The sequence below is a fragment of the Phyllobates terribilis genome, unplaced genomic scaffold (assembly GCF_046119375.1).
Source record: "Phyllobates terribilis strain yellow unplaced genomic scaffold, ASM4611937v1 Scaffold_7__3_contigs__length_470593459, whole genome shotgun sequence".
Taxonomy (NCBI): domain Eukaryota; kingdom Metazoa; phylum Chordata; class Amphibia; order Anura; family Dendrobatidae; genus Phyllobates; species Phyllobates terribilis.
In genome coordinates this window covers 426,137,042-426,150,951 of record NW_027362767.1, presented here as the reverse complement: position 1 = coordinate 426,150,951, position 13,910 = coordinate 426,137,042, and the positions used below count along the sequence as shown (strand labels likewise).

Sequence of the window (13,910 nt, the reverse complement as noted above, 5' to 3'; positions counted from 1 at the left end):
CAGGGCTGCGAGCGTCACACAAGCATAGCGTCCTCCTTGCCAGGTGGAGTTGTAGGCCTGCCGTTCTTACTATACTCTTTGGCTTCCCTGCTTGTAGCGGTGTTGTAGCCCACGTCCCTGAGTGTAACGTGCTGTGCTCACCCGTATGGCTGGTAGCGCGGGCCTTGTGGATGTGACGCGCCCCCTGGGCCGCGTGGGGAACCCGGAACCGGGCCTCTGGTGGGATGCTGGGGGTGGTAGTCTCAGTGTGGCGGCGACCCGGTCCGTGGCTCAGGGTGGTCAAACCAGTGGCAGTCTTAGTGTAATAACAAATGTCCGACTACGCCACCCGTGGATTGCCGCTGCGCTGCAGACCGCTGAGGCTGATGTTGTAAGCGCAGCCAAGTATGGGATAACTCCCCACGGGAGAAGTATTGCCTCAGGGCAGCTAGTGTGGATGATGGGAGTGATGGTGTGAGCGTCCCAGTACTAATGGTGCTGGTGCGGTGATGAAACACAGAGACGTGTGGTGCAGTTCAGGGTCTTTACTGATGGTATAAAGCAGACCCTCCCGGGAGTACTGGTTAGCAGTAGAGGCCTGGTCAGTCTGTGAGCAAGCAGGATCTCCCCTGGCCAGGCGGAGTTGTAGGCCTCCCCGTCTATCTGCACTCTTTCCTGGCTACCTTGCTGTAAGCGGTTACAAAAAGCCCACGTCCCTGAGTATACCGTGTGGTGCTCACCCGTATGGCTGGTGACTTGGGGGCCATCTGTTAGCCTCCGCTCCTGGATGGCGGCGCTGGTCCCTTTCTTGTGACTGAGCCTCCGGGCTTCTATGGCCAGAGGACCTGGAATCCCCTGCCGGCTGGTTTCTGCTGCTGGGTGTATATCAGTCCCCGCAGCCTCGGACTCCGGTGTCCGGTTGTAGTGTCCTCAGCCAGGGCGAGCTCTGCTCAGCTCCAGCCCCTGGTCTTCAGCTACTGTTCCTACAGAGCTCCTGCTGTATCTTTCCCTCTCCAAGCTCTGACTCACTTAATCCCGCCCCAGACCCAGTTTATAAGGGCAGATTCCTCCCCTCCCAGGTCTGGGCGGGCAGTGTTGCATGCTTAGGGCTCCTGACCAGAGAAACCTCCCACTTGCTCTCAGACATAATATTTCTATTACTATGGCAACCAGACCCCTGGGGTGCCACATTGCCCCCTAGTAAATTTTAGTACTCCGGGACTAAACACATTTTTAAAGAAACATAAATGCAGGGTATAAACGATAATAACATATTTACAAGAAGCTTTAGTTCTTTAAAGGTCACTGCGTGTCCACAACCGGGTGTCCATATCACCCAAGGTGAAGTTTTAAGCGAAGTAGGGGACCTGTCCAAAGCAAACCCCTTGCGTTGGCCTTGGGTGTGGCTGCAAGGCTGAAGCTAGCTACTTTGGGCCTCAAGGAGGCCACGCCAGACAGGTTTTCTCTTCCGCGGCCATCTTCGCAAGAGGCACAATGTGCAACTATCTACAAAACTGTTCCGGTTATCCAGCGTCCATAACCTGTTAGTCCAAAGAAATCTGCAGGGTAACTGAGAAACATAATTAATAACAAGCAACAACAAAAACCGTAAACATTTTCAAGAAACAGGTACATTTACAGTGCATTAGTTTATTTTTTCCAGCGAGCGGGCATCTGACCCCTAGTGACTCTAGTGGACCTACGGAGCTCACTAACTGGTCCTGCACTACAGGGTGTAGGGCATGTTGCGGGTAGGCTGGGCAGCTGTCTGCGCACTCTTTGGCTCACTAGGGGCACGGCAGGCTCACTACTAGCAGAGGGTTGATTCTCCTGGGCTGCTGGTATGGATTCTTCTGCCTCCTGGGCCGGCTGCTCTTCCAGCTCTACCTGGTCTTCTGTAGGCACTTGAGGGGCTGGCTGGAGAAATGTGAGGACGGGCACCACGATAGCGTTGTTTACTTGTGTCCAGGACCGGGGAAAGTCTCCGAGTACAGTGCTGATCATTTCCTCCTTTTCCTCTACTGGTTGAGGGTCTTCCTGATCTTCATCCGTGCTTTGCAACTTCTCGGGGCACTTTTTCAGGTGGTCTCTGGAGACAGTGGCTGTGGTCTCTCCTCCATCCTTGCTGATGACGTACACCTTTGGATTATTGTGGCTTGAGGGCACTACGGTGTACGGGTCCTTTTCCCACTGGTCGTCCAACTTATGGAGCCGCCTTTTTCTTTTCAAGACCTGCTCTCCAGGTACCAGGGGAACAGCGGGAGCATGTTGGTTATAAGTCCTCTCCTGCCTTTCTCTTGATTGACAGAGACTTCGCTCGACGCTCTCCTGTACTTTCCGGTACTGCTGCTGCCGTTCTGTATCCCAGTCTGCCTCTGGCGAGGTGTCCTCAGGTGTCAGGACTCCCATATCCAGGTCAATAGGCAGCTTACCAGGTCTTGTTCTCATTAGGTAAGTCGGGGTACAGTTGGTGGAACCTACAGGGATGTGATTGTACAGGTCCACCAGATCGGGCAGTTTCTCAGGCCACAGGCTGCGTTCTTCCAGGGGCAATGTTTTCAGCAGATCTATCACCACCTGGTTCATCTTCTCGCAGAGTCCGTTGGTCTGCGGGTGATAGGGCGCTGTTCTTATCTTCTTGCAGCCATACAGGTTGCAGAACTCCTGGAAGACCTCTGCTTCGAAGGCTGGTCCGGGTACCCGTGTGGACGGCAGAAGTGCTGCTGGAAGGCTCTAGCTGCTGTTTGAGCCGTTAAGTCCTTGACGGGAACCACCACCAGGAACCGGGAGTAGTGATCTACGATTGTGAGGGCGTAGACATACCCAGATCTGCTCGGAGCCAGTTTCACATGGTCCAGGGCTACCAGTTCCAGTGGCTGTCTGGTGATGATGGGCTGCAGGGGAGTCTTCTGGCTGGCACGGTCCTTTCTTCTTAGGTTGCGTGGACCACAGTCTCTGCACCACCTCTCGATGGCTCCTCTCATGCCTACCCAGTAGAACCGTTCACGCAACAAGTACTCCAGCTTCTTCCATCCAAAATGTCCTGCTCCGTTGTGGTATGCCTCCAGAACCATAGCCGCGTCTCGTCTTGGGACCACTACCTGCCAAGTCAACTCATGTGTTCGAGAGTTAACCATTCTACGGCACAGCTTCTCCCTGTAGAGGAACCGCTTACTTTTCTCCTTCCACAGTTGTTTGGTCTCCTCCGGAGCGTCTGGGTCAAGACGGGCATCGGCCTGTGTCAGCATTTCCTTCACCAGACAGACTGTGGGATTACTGTCTTGCGTTTCCGCCCAGCTGTATTGGGGCAAGGAATTGAACGTCACAGAGCGCCTGTCCTTCACACGGTGGGAATACAGGGTAATCCCATGACGGTGGAACGCAGGGAGCTCGACTTCTTCCAGATCTTCTGGATCTTCCCCTACGTCCGTTAAGTTTGGCATTCTAGACAGGGCATCCGCATTGGCATTTCAGCGTCCCGCCCGGTATTTGATGGTGAATTCATAGTTGGACAGGTGGGCCATCCATCTCTGTTCCAGGGCACCGAGCCTTGCAGTGTCCAGGTGTGTCAACGGGTTGTTATCCGTGTACACGGTGAACTTGGAAGAGGCAAGGTAATGCTTAAAACGTTCGGTTACCGCCCACACCACTGCCAGGAACTCGAGCTTAAATGAGCTGTAATTCTCAGGGTTCCTCTCCGTGGGCCGTAGCTTTCGGCTGGCGTAAGCGATTACCCGTTCTTTCCCCTGCTGGATCTGGGACAGTACGGCTCCTAGCCCGATGTTGCTTGCGTCCGTGTGGAGGATAAAGGGCTGGCTGTAGTCAGGATATGCCAAGATTTCATCCCCCGTGAGGGCCATCTTCAGCTGGCAGAAGGACTCCTCTTCCAGCTTTTCCCACCTGAAGGGCGGCTTCTGGTTTTTAGCTTTCCGAGATTGACCTATCAGGAGGTCCTGCATAGGGGCTGCCATTTTGGTGAAACCGGGAATGAATCTTCGGTAGTAGCCTACCAACCCGAGGAACTGCCGCACTTCCTTTATGCTGGAGGGTCTTGGCCAGTCTTTAATCACGGTGATCTTATCGGGGTCGGGAGCCACTCCGTCAGCACTCACCACGTGTCCCAGGTATTGTACCTTTGGTTTCAGGAGGTGACACTTGGAGGGTTTCACCTTTTAAGCCATAGTTTGCCAGAGCTTCAAACACTTTGACCAGGTGTTTCAGGTGGTCCTCGTAGGTCTTGGAATAGACGATGACATCGTCCAGGTATAATAGGACCGTCTCGAAATTCCGGTGTCCCAGACAGCATTCCATTAACCGTTGGAAGGTTCCTGGTGCGTTGCAGAGCCCGAACGGCATGCAGTTAAATTCACTGAGACCCATCGGGGTGGTGAATGCGGTCTTCTCCCAGTCCGCCTCTGCTACAGGAACCTGCCAGTACCCGCTAGTGAGATCCAAAGTAGAGAAGAAGTTAGCAGATTTTAATGCAGCTATGGACTCTTCTATCCTTGGTAGCGGGTACGCATCTTTGTGTGTGATACGGTTGACCTTCCTGTAGTCTACACACATTCTCATGGTGTTGTCTTTCTTTTTCACTAAGACTAGTGGAGCTGCCCAGGGGCTACAGCTGTCCCTAATTACCCCAGCCTCCTTCATGTCCTTTAACATCCCCTTGGCGTGCTGATAGTGTGCAGGGGGTACGGGTCGGTATCTCTCCTTTATGGGAGGATGGTCTCCCGTGGGGATGTGATGTTCTACCCCCTTTACTCGCCCGAAGTCCAGCGGGTGTTTACTAAACACTCTCTCGTACTCTTGAACCACCCGGTAGACTCCCTGTTTTTGGTGTGAGGGAGTGGAGTCAGTACCCAAATGCAGTTGCTGACACTAGTCCTCCATTGGTTTCTTAGAGCCGTTACCTTCCTCTGGTTGAGATGGAGGCAAGGGTTCCACGGCCTGTACAGAGTTCTGGTTTATGGTGAACAATTTGGCTAGCGTGGCATACCGGGGCAGGTATACTTCTCTCTCCCCGATATTCATGATGCAGACGGGCACCCTCCCATGACGTACATCGACCACCCCCCGTGCTGTCAAAATGGTGGGCCTACTGTCTGAGTAGACGGGTTCTACCATTGCTTGGTAGTCTCTACCTCTCAGACCAATAGCTGCCCGACACCAAATCATCATCTCACTTTTTGGGGGCATGGCAATAGGGAACGGGTCACACATTCTCACGCTACCTATCTCACCACCAGATAGTTCCACTTGTTGCCGCTTCATCAGTGCCCGGATCTCTTTTTGGAGCACACACTGCTGGCTGGAACTGGCGTTCTTGGCAACCTGCAGCAAAATAAGAATCACCTCTGCAAGACCGTTTTCAATTACGTTAGTACCTAGGGTTATTTTTGGGTGACTCTCGCGACGGTCAATGTCCACAATGATCAGTCCTTGTGCCGGCAGTTCAACCTTACCGACCTTGATGGTCACCTCTTTAAATCCTATCTGTGGCACGGGCTGACCATTGCTGGCGATAATGCTCAGGTCGTCATCTGGGTAGCGGGTTATGTCTGAGTCATTCCAGTACCGCTTGAAGAGCACGTACGGGATGGTAGTCACCTGTGATCCAGTGTCTAGTAGGGCACTCATAGGAATGCCATCCAGTACCACAGGCAAGACCGGACGTCCCCCTACGTATTTGTCACGCCAGCTCGATGGGCCTGATGATCTTAGGCCTGGGGGTTGGCCCTCTACCCCAGGTTGTGCCCGTTTAAATGACAGTACCTTGCCATATGTCCGGGTTGATTGCAGCGGTGGCAGATTGGTTGTCCGTCCTCGTTGTATCGGTCGCTGGGTCTTCCTCTGGCCGGTGGGGTCCTCCTCAGTCGGCACCATGGGACGTCCTCCGGTCCGGATGCCAGCTGGATCTTTCCTGGAGAAGAGACCTGTAAAGACTGCACAGTTCTTGTTAGCACGGTAACGCTCTTAGTCAGCTCTTGGACCTGATGGTGCAGGTCTGTAGCCGGGTTATTGTTCAAAGTCTGCGCATCAGCTCCCACAGGCCCTGCAGACAAGGGCGCCGCGTCCTGGTGATAAGTGATAGCAGGGCGCTTGTGGGTCACAGCGCCACCTGGTGCCGGTTCTCGGAGCACCCGGATGGCTCTGTCCTTGAACTGTGCAAAGTCCAGGTCAGGGTCCTGTAAGGCCATTGCCCGCAACTGGGTTCGGTGGGCATTGCACAGTAGATCCTCAATAAATTGTTCGGTCAACAGCTTGTCTTCATTCCCCACGCTGTCAGGGTCTGCCTGCTTAATGGCCTCTTGTAGGTTTAGAGCATAGTCTCTTATACTTTCATGTGCCCGTTGTTTGCACCCGTAAAATCTGAGCTTTATTTCGACTGAGGTTCAGGTATCAAATGTGTCTTTCAGCCGGGCTAGTATTTCTCTGACAGTCCTCTTCTCCCTAGCTGGCCAGGACTTTACCTCCCTTTGGGCTGCCCCGATTAACTGGGCCACCAGGATGCTTACTTTTTGCTCTAACGTGAGGGGGTATACCTGGAAGAGGCTATCCAGTCTTTCCCTAAAGTCACTTAGGGTATGTGACTCCCCTGAGTACTGGGGTAGCCAGGTTGCCCCCGGGATATAGGGCATGGTGAATGGCATGACCGCTGCAGCGGTTGCGCTGGCGGCCGGTGTGGCGGTGGAGCTCCCCTCGGTATCCGGCATCCTTCTACCCCCCCTAGTGGACCGTGGCCTACCTTGCGATGCTTTTCTTCCGTAGGCCGCGGCTCCGCAGTCAATCGTCGGGGTAGAGGACCTGGCGTCGCGCTCCGATGACTTCAGCGTTGCTCTTCGTCCCTTCCAGGACCTTGCGCAGCGTCAGTGCGTGGGGCGGAGCTTCGGATCTCGCGCGCTTTCGGCGTCCACGCCCCCTTCTTCCCGTGCAGCGTCCCGAAGATGGCGTCCGATGGCGGGAAGCGGCTGCGGATGGCGGGAAGACGGCAGAAGATGGCAGGAAACGACCCAAGATGGCGTCCGATGGCGGGAAACGACTCCGGACGGCGGGAAACTTCGCCACAGGTAAGTACAAAAGTCTTTTTCAGGCACGCAGTACCCGGTGGTTGCGGGCACGAAATCCTGCCGACTACGCCAAAGTTGACGTGCCCCCTGGGCCGCGTGGGGAACCCGGAACCGGGCCTCTGGTGGGATGCTGGGGGTGGTAGTCTCAGTGTGGCGGCGACCCGGTCCGTGGCTCAGGGTGGTCAAACCAGTGGCAGTCTTAGTGTAATAATAAATGTCCGACTACGCCACCCGTCGATTGCGGTCAGTGGGGACCGCCGCTGCGCTGCAGACCGCTGAGGCTGATGTTGTAAGCGCAGCCAAGTATGGGATAACTCCCCACGGGAGAAGTATTCCCTCAGGGCAGCTAGTGTGGATGATGGGAGTGATGGTGTGAGCGTCCCAGTACTAATGGTGCTGGTGCAGCGATGAAACACAGAGATGTGTGGTGCAGTTCAGGGTCTTTACTGATGGTATAAAGCAGACCCTCCCGGGAGTACTGGTTAGCAGTAGAGGCCTGGTCAGTCTGTGAGCAAGCAGGATCTCCCCTGGCCAGGCGGAGTTGTAGGCCTCCCCGTCTATCTGCACTCTTTCCTGGCTACCTTGCTGTAAGCGGTTACAAATAGCCCACGTCCCTGAGTATACTGTGTGGTGCTCACCCGTATAGCTGGTGACTTGGGGCCTTCTGTTAGCCTCCGCTCCTGGATGGTGGCGCTGGTCCCTTTCTTGTGACTGAGCCTCCGGGCTTCTATGGCCAGAGGACCTGGAATCCCCTGCCGGCTGGTTTCTGCTGCTGGGTGTATATCAGTCCCCGCAGCCTCGGATTCCGGTGTCCGGTTGTAGTGTCCTCAGCCAGGGTGAGCTCTGCTCAGCTCCAGCCCCTGGTCTTCAGCTACTGTTCCTACAGAGCTCCTGCTGTATCTTTCCCTCTCCAAGCTCTGACTGTCCTAATCCCACCCCAGACCCAGTTTATAAGTGCAGATTCCTCCCCTCCCAGGTCTGGGTGGGCATTGTTGCATGCTTAGGGCTCCTGACCAGAGAAGCCTCCCACTTGCTCTCAGACATAATATTTCTATTACTGTGGCAACCAGACCCCTGGGGTGCCACAGATGCTTCGCTCCTCCGTGGCGGTACTGGTCCCTCTCTCTCCAGTTGCCAAGGCCTCCCCTTGCTGGTCTAGAGCCAGGAAGTGTTGCATGTATTGTGTACCTGACTAAAAGAACACCTGCTTGCTTCCAGGTATGGCATTACCTCTTTTGAGGGAGGCAATGCCACTGTGGCAACCAGACCCTTGGGGTGCCACACATACGTTCTCCCATAGGCTCTAGCCTTGACTTGCAGTTGACAACCAGTAAGACGCTTGTAAGTCTATTGTTGTTTGCTGCTCGGTGTATGGTCCTCCGGGTGCAGCCATGAAACATTCACATTCTTCTTCACCTCACATTGTGCTGGATTATTTTTGTCTGAATTTCCTATTATGTAAAGTTGCATTTTCCTCTGGCTCCAAACTGCCTGGACATGGTCCCGTGAGAAGGGCCATAGTGTCTGCGCTGAGAGGTATGAAAAAGGGCTTCCGATTGTTCTATTAATGACTGGTTCTCTTCACTTGGGCTGCTTTGTTCCTTTGAGGGTGTTTGCTATTATAAAGCTCTAAGTATTTCCCTAATGTTCCCATCCTCATTCTGGTTCCTTATGAAGCGGGGAGTTTAGTTCGATTGTTCAGGTAGATCCAAAGGATCTTGCCAAAAAAGGGCTGAGCGTCAATTTTAGGTGGGAATGGGAAACAAAAATTTTGGGTGGACACTTATCAGTCACTTTTTAAAATTTTCTTTTAGGAGTTTAAAAGGAGACTTCCAACCAAAAATTAAAAGTGCACATGGGGTTCCCATCTGGGACATTTATGGCATAATGTCCTTTACGGCATAAATGTTTGATAGAAGCTAGTCCCAGTAGTGGGACCCTCGTATATCTTGAGATCAGGGCTCCAGAGCACATTGTCAGGAATCCACATCTCTATCCATTTATTTCTATGGGAGCTCTGAAAAATGTTGAGCGCGCCGGGCGCCCATTTAATAGATGTGGATCTTAATCGTGCCACCTGCATCTACTGGACATTTATGGCACATCCTTTCTATGTCCAATGTGGGGCGTTTGTGGTATTACTCCCTTTTCAGTGGATCGGTCACCAGATTTCCTTATGCAATTTGCATACATGATTATATAGATCTCTTAGACCTGGTGTACTTTACTTACAAAATCCATATCAGAAAGGCTGTATAATTCTGATATTAAAATGAGCATTTTAAGAGTCCAAGTGTGGAGCGAAAAAGCTCATGAGTCTGATGTATTCAGTCTCTGCTCCCACACAGTCTGACTGACAACTGCAGCTTGTACTGAGCAGTGTGCGATCTCAGCAGCAGGAGGGAGGCGGGATACTGAGGGGCTGTCGATCAGGGTAGGTGGGAGAGATTCAATAACGGAGGAGGATATCAAGGAGCTGTCTATCAGGACAGGTCAGCAGGGAGAAGGGACATGGGGGGGCTGCTGATCAGGTTAGGTAGGCAGCAATAGCAGCAGGGAGGAGGGACACTGAGGAGCTGCTCATCAGGCTAGGTGGGCAGAGATTCAACAACAGGGAGGAGGACACCGAAGAGGTGTCAATTAGGACAGGTCAGCAGAAATTCAGGGAGGATGGGGGCACCAAGGTGCTATCGATCAGATAAGGTCCGCAGAAATTCAGTCCATAGCAACAGGGAGGAGGGACCCTGAGGAGCTGCCAATCAGGGTAGGTGGATAGAAATTTTGTTCAAACTTTGTTTATACAGCAGTTCTGACACAGGTTATCAGAGTAAGTACACTATCCTCATCAGGTTTAAAATCTATATAATGATATTTGTAGCTTAGTGACAGATTCGCTGTAAGGATTTTTGTTCCGTCTCCGGTGTTGTAGTATGGATTCTGCCTTGCAGCAGTCAGTATCTATTTTCTTAATTTCTTTTCAGTCAAGATTCCCCTCCTCTGTATTTTACTTCTTTTCTTACGTTATCTCCCCAGGCTTTCACAGATGCTGTTGAACCCATCCAGGCAAAAAGAACTGTTCCCAAAGTATGAAGCTTTGCAGCGGCAGGCCGAGTCTGATCTGCAGGATCTGATGTCGCTGAGCGTCATCTTCCAGGAACCTCTACCGCAAACTATCGTCCTAGAACACGACTGTGAACTACTTCACAAGAGCTTGTGCCGAGGAACGCGGAACCTGCAGCTGCGAGATCCGGTCAGTATATGAGCACGCAGGAGCTGTCTGAGATCTGTTTCCAGAAACGGCGCCACTCTTGTCTGTGGGCTGTGTCTGGTATTGCTGTTTAGTCGCATTCATTCAGCATAAATGGGAGGTTAGATACTTATGTCAGGGAAAAGTTCTATTGTATAGTCCAGGATTTGTTTTATTGGCAATAGGATAGAATTCCTGCAGTTTGGAACAGACTTGGAGAACAGTTGGCGGCATTATTAATGTTTTTCAGCTGACCAGCAGGTGTCGCTCCTTGAACAGGATGATCGGCGCTGGTCTGTAAGTTCACGTCTGCATTGTTTCTTTGCAGAAGTTTGCAGAACGCCATTGATTTCTAGGTTGAATTATAAGGGTCCGCAGTTTTACTCTTTTGGCTTTGTTGGGGTCCCAGCAGAGAATGGAGCCGACTGCAGTTCCTGCACAGTCTGATGGCTACGCTTTTTACTGTTTTGTTTTTTTTCAACATACTTCCAGCCTCACTGGAAACTCCAGATTTTCCATTTTCCTGGGTGTCCTCCATCATTAATCCTAAAAAATGATGGGGCTCCAAGACATCAGGTTATACAAGGAACTGCAGGACATCTCAATTCCCCTCAATCAACAATGTTACCCCCTTAATTGCCAGTACGGATCAGATCTCCGATGATCATAACGTGAGGGCATATCCTAGAGACAAAGCATCACTTTTAGATCTAGGAATACCCCTTTAATGGCCTACATTGATCAATAATGGTTTATTCTCCAACAAAGTTAGCAAGAATTACACCTCATTTATAAAAAGAAAAATGGGCACCCCTCTTCAAGGAAATTTGGCAGCAAGATTTTCTATCTAATCTGAGGACAGCATGTTGTAGAGGCAGAGACCCTGATTTTGGCAATGTATCAATTACTTTGCTGTGTGTTGTTGTTTCAATAAAATCAGTGTTTTATCAGCAAGAGCAAGAGATCACTAGAGAATAATGTACCTCCTGGTCCAACCCCGCCCCCAACCCTGATTGGCAGCTTTCAGCCTATGCACACAGGAAGCTGCCAATCAGTGATGTGGGCGGAGTTATATGACGCACCCCCTGGGCCGTGGGGTACTCTGTAGCCGGGCCGGTCGATGCTGGGTGATGTCACAGTGGCAGTGACCCGCTTTGTGACCACGGGCGGTCAATAAAAGGGGGAATTAAGAAAGGGAATAAAGTTTTTATAGATAATGTTCGTGACGCCACCTATGGTATGTGGCTATATGGAGCCGCCGCTGCGGAGCAGATCCTCTGGAGCTGTTGGTAATGCAGCAGAGTTGATTCAGCTCTCCACAGGTAGAGCTAAGCTCCAGGGCGGTGCTGTGATGGTAGATGACGAGGTAGCTGTTGTGGTGCAGTGTAGTGCAGGGGGTGATGGCGCAGCAATAATTCACAGAGACTGTGGGGTGCAGTCTTCCGGGTTTACTCACAGTTCTCACTTTGCTCCTGGTTACAACTGCAGATCATAACCTTCCACGTCGTGCTGCGTTCACCGGGCAGGGGTTCAGCAATCCCTCAGGTAATTCAAGGGCACTTGACGGGACCCCCTTCTGTATGCCTTTCTCAGCCGTCTTCCTGCGCTGGCTCTCACCCTTCCAGCCCTGCGCCTCGCAAACAGTGTCCCAAGCCGGTATCCTCGGATCTTTCTGGGCAACCTGGAGTTCCCTGGATCCTATGAGGCTACCTTTTTGGCGAGTAATTGCGGATGTGGCAGCTACACCCTGAAAATGTAGAAGCCTCCGGTTTCTAGCTGAATATTGCAATTCTCACTAGTTAGGGGCCGGTCCCCTCTGCGGCTTGATCTCTCCTCCGCCTGGTAGATTCTGGTGGCCTCCAACACTGCCCGTACCCCTAGGATCCTTTCTCTTTCTTCCTTGAGCCTTTCTTCCTGCTCTTCTCCTCTTCAGTCTCACCTCCTGGGCCTCTCAACTCAGGCCCACTCCTCCCTGAGCAGAACTCCTGCAGAGCTCCTGCTCCTCTGACTGAACCCTCAGACTGATCTCCCTGACTGATCTCCAGACTGATCTGACTTTCCAAGATGGTTCCTCTTTTTATACTCTCCCTCTCATGTGCTCCCCTAAACTACGTCCTCCACCCACACCCACTACATAGTTCCACCCTTCCGCTAGGGACCAGGGACTGTGCTCTCCCTTAGGAGCAATCTTGCCCTGCCCCTAGTGAAGTGGAATGTGTTGGATGCAGGTTTTTGGGTCCCGGGCAGCACTCTATCCTTACCTGAGAGTGGGGTACCACACCTCTGGTTGAGATGCAGTACCTGTGTGGCGACTGAACCCTCAGGGGCGCCACATATACAGACCTCAGCATTCAGAGCTCTACTAGATCTGCAGCAGAGAAAACTCTGATTGTAAGAAAACTACAGCAAGCAGACTTGTAAGTGATACATCGTTGGAATCGGGGTCTCTCACCCTACATCTTGCAGCTTTCAGATTGCATAGCAAAAACCTGCTGACAGTTCTTTTTAATAAATATGGTGCATTCAATATTGTCTCTTTTAGAATATATTTTTTCCACCATGAGGAATGAGAAGCCGTACTTTGCCACCACTGATTTGGGTCTTGTTTTCTAATGTTGCAAACTTTAAGATGTGACATTTTGAACCTGTGCGGCTTCCACCGTGATCAAATGTAAAGTGAATAATAACTGTGTGCCATTGATGTCACCATTGCCGAGGGGTCATGACCGATGATGGTAGCTTCTGTTTGTGCATTCTTCGGCTGTGTTCACACATTGCCTATTTTTGGTATGGATTTTATACATGTATTTCTAAACTGAAATCTGCATCTAAAGTCTGTGGAATTTTCAGCACCTATTCATGAGCTTTTCTGTGCGTTGCACTAAAAAATACAACTGCTAAGCCAGCAGTTTAACCCGTGGATCAAGGAAATGAGGGTGTAAAATGCACACCAAAAGAGTACAGAAACTGACATGCTGCAGATCTAAAAATTAAAACCACAGCAAAAGCCAATTCCTGCGTGGAAGCCGCCACTTTTCTAGTATTGTAAAATAATAATGATTTTATGTGCAGAAAATCCTCACCAAATACGCAATGTGTGACCTGAGCCTTAGAGTAGCTCCTCTCCTTTTTTCCTCTCTTAGAACCTCATGTCCGCCTTCGAGAACCTTACGTCCAGCGTCTCCCGGTTTAACCAGTGGTTTCTGGATTTTTTTCGCGAGTTGGAGCATAAGAAGCAGGGTATTCAGACCTCTTACCTTGAGCAAGGGAGGCAGCTCTACGTCCTCTTTTACCGGGACCCGGATCTTCTGGCCAGAATTGTGCAGGATCTTGAGCAGCGAGTCGCGGACCTTCACTGAGCCCCGTCCCCACCCTACATCCCTACTTTTTGTACTAAATTAATAAAACCAGCATTTATATAAAAAGCTCCATGAAGTATTTTTCTAGGTAAAGTTTTAAAAAAATTCCCAGTGGAGACACAATTCTGCTCACCATTTTTTTTTTTTTTTTTTTTTTTACACAGGGTTAAAAAAATATTGTCTCCTTTAATGTTCATATTCACAAAATATTCTCTAAGTTGTAGAATTGATCGTGGCTCCTATGGTTGCCATATA

General features: G+C 51.2%; 1 protein-coding gene across 1 annotated transcript in view; it reads left to right on the top strand.

The window, feature by feature from the left end:
• The window catches only part of LOC141155600 (HAUS augmin-like complex subunit 3), a 34,347-nt gene extending 20,692 nt beyond the window's left edge, over positions 1–13,655 (top strand). Inside the window, exons 4-5 of the mRNA XM_073642468.1 lie at positions 10,083–10,299; positions 13,440–13,655. Coding sequence (XP_073498569.1) covers positions 10,083–10,299; positions 13,440–13,655 — 433 coding nt within the window. The remainder of the gene's footprint in view (positions 1–10,082; positions 10,300–13,439) is intronic.
• Positions 13,656–13,910: the final 255 nt, after the last annotated feature.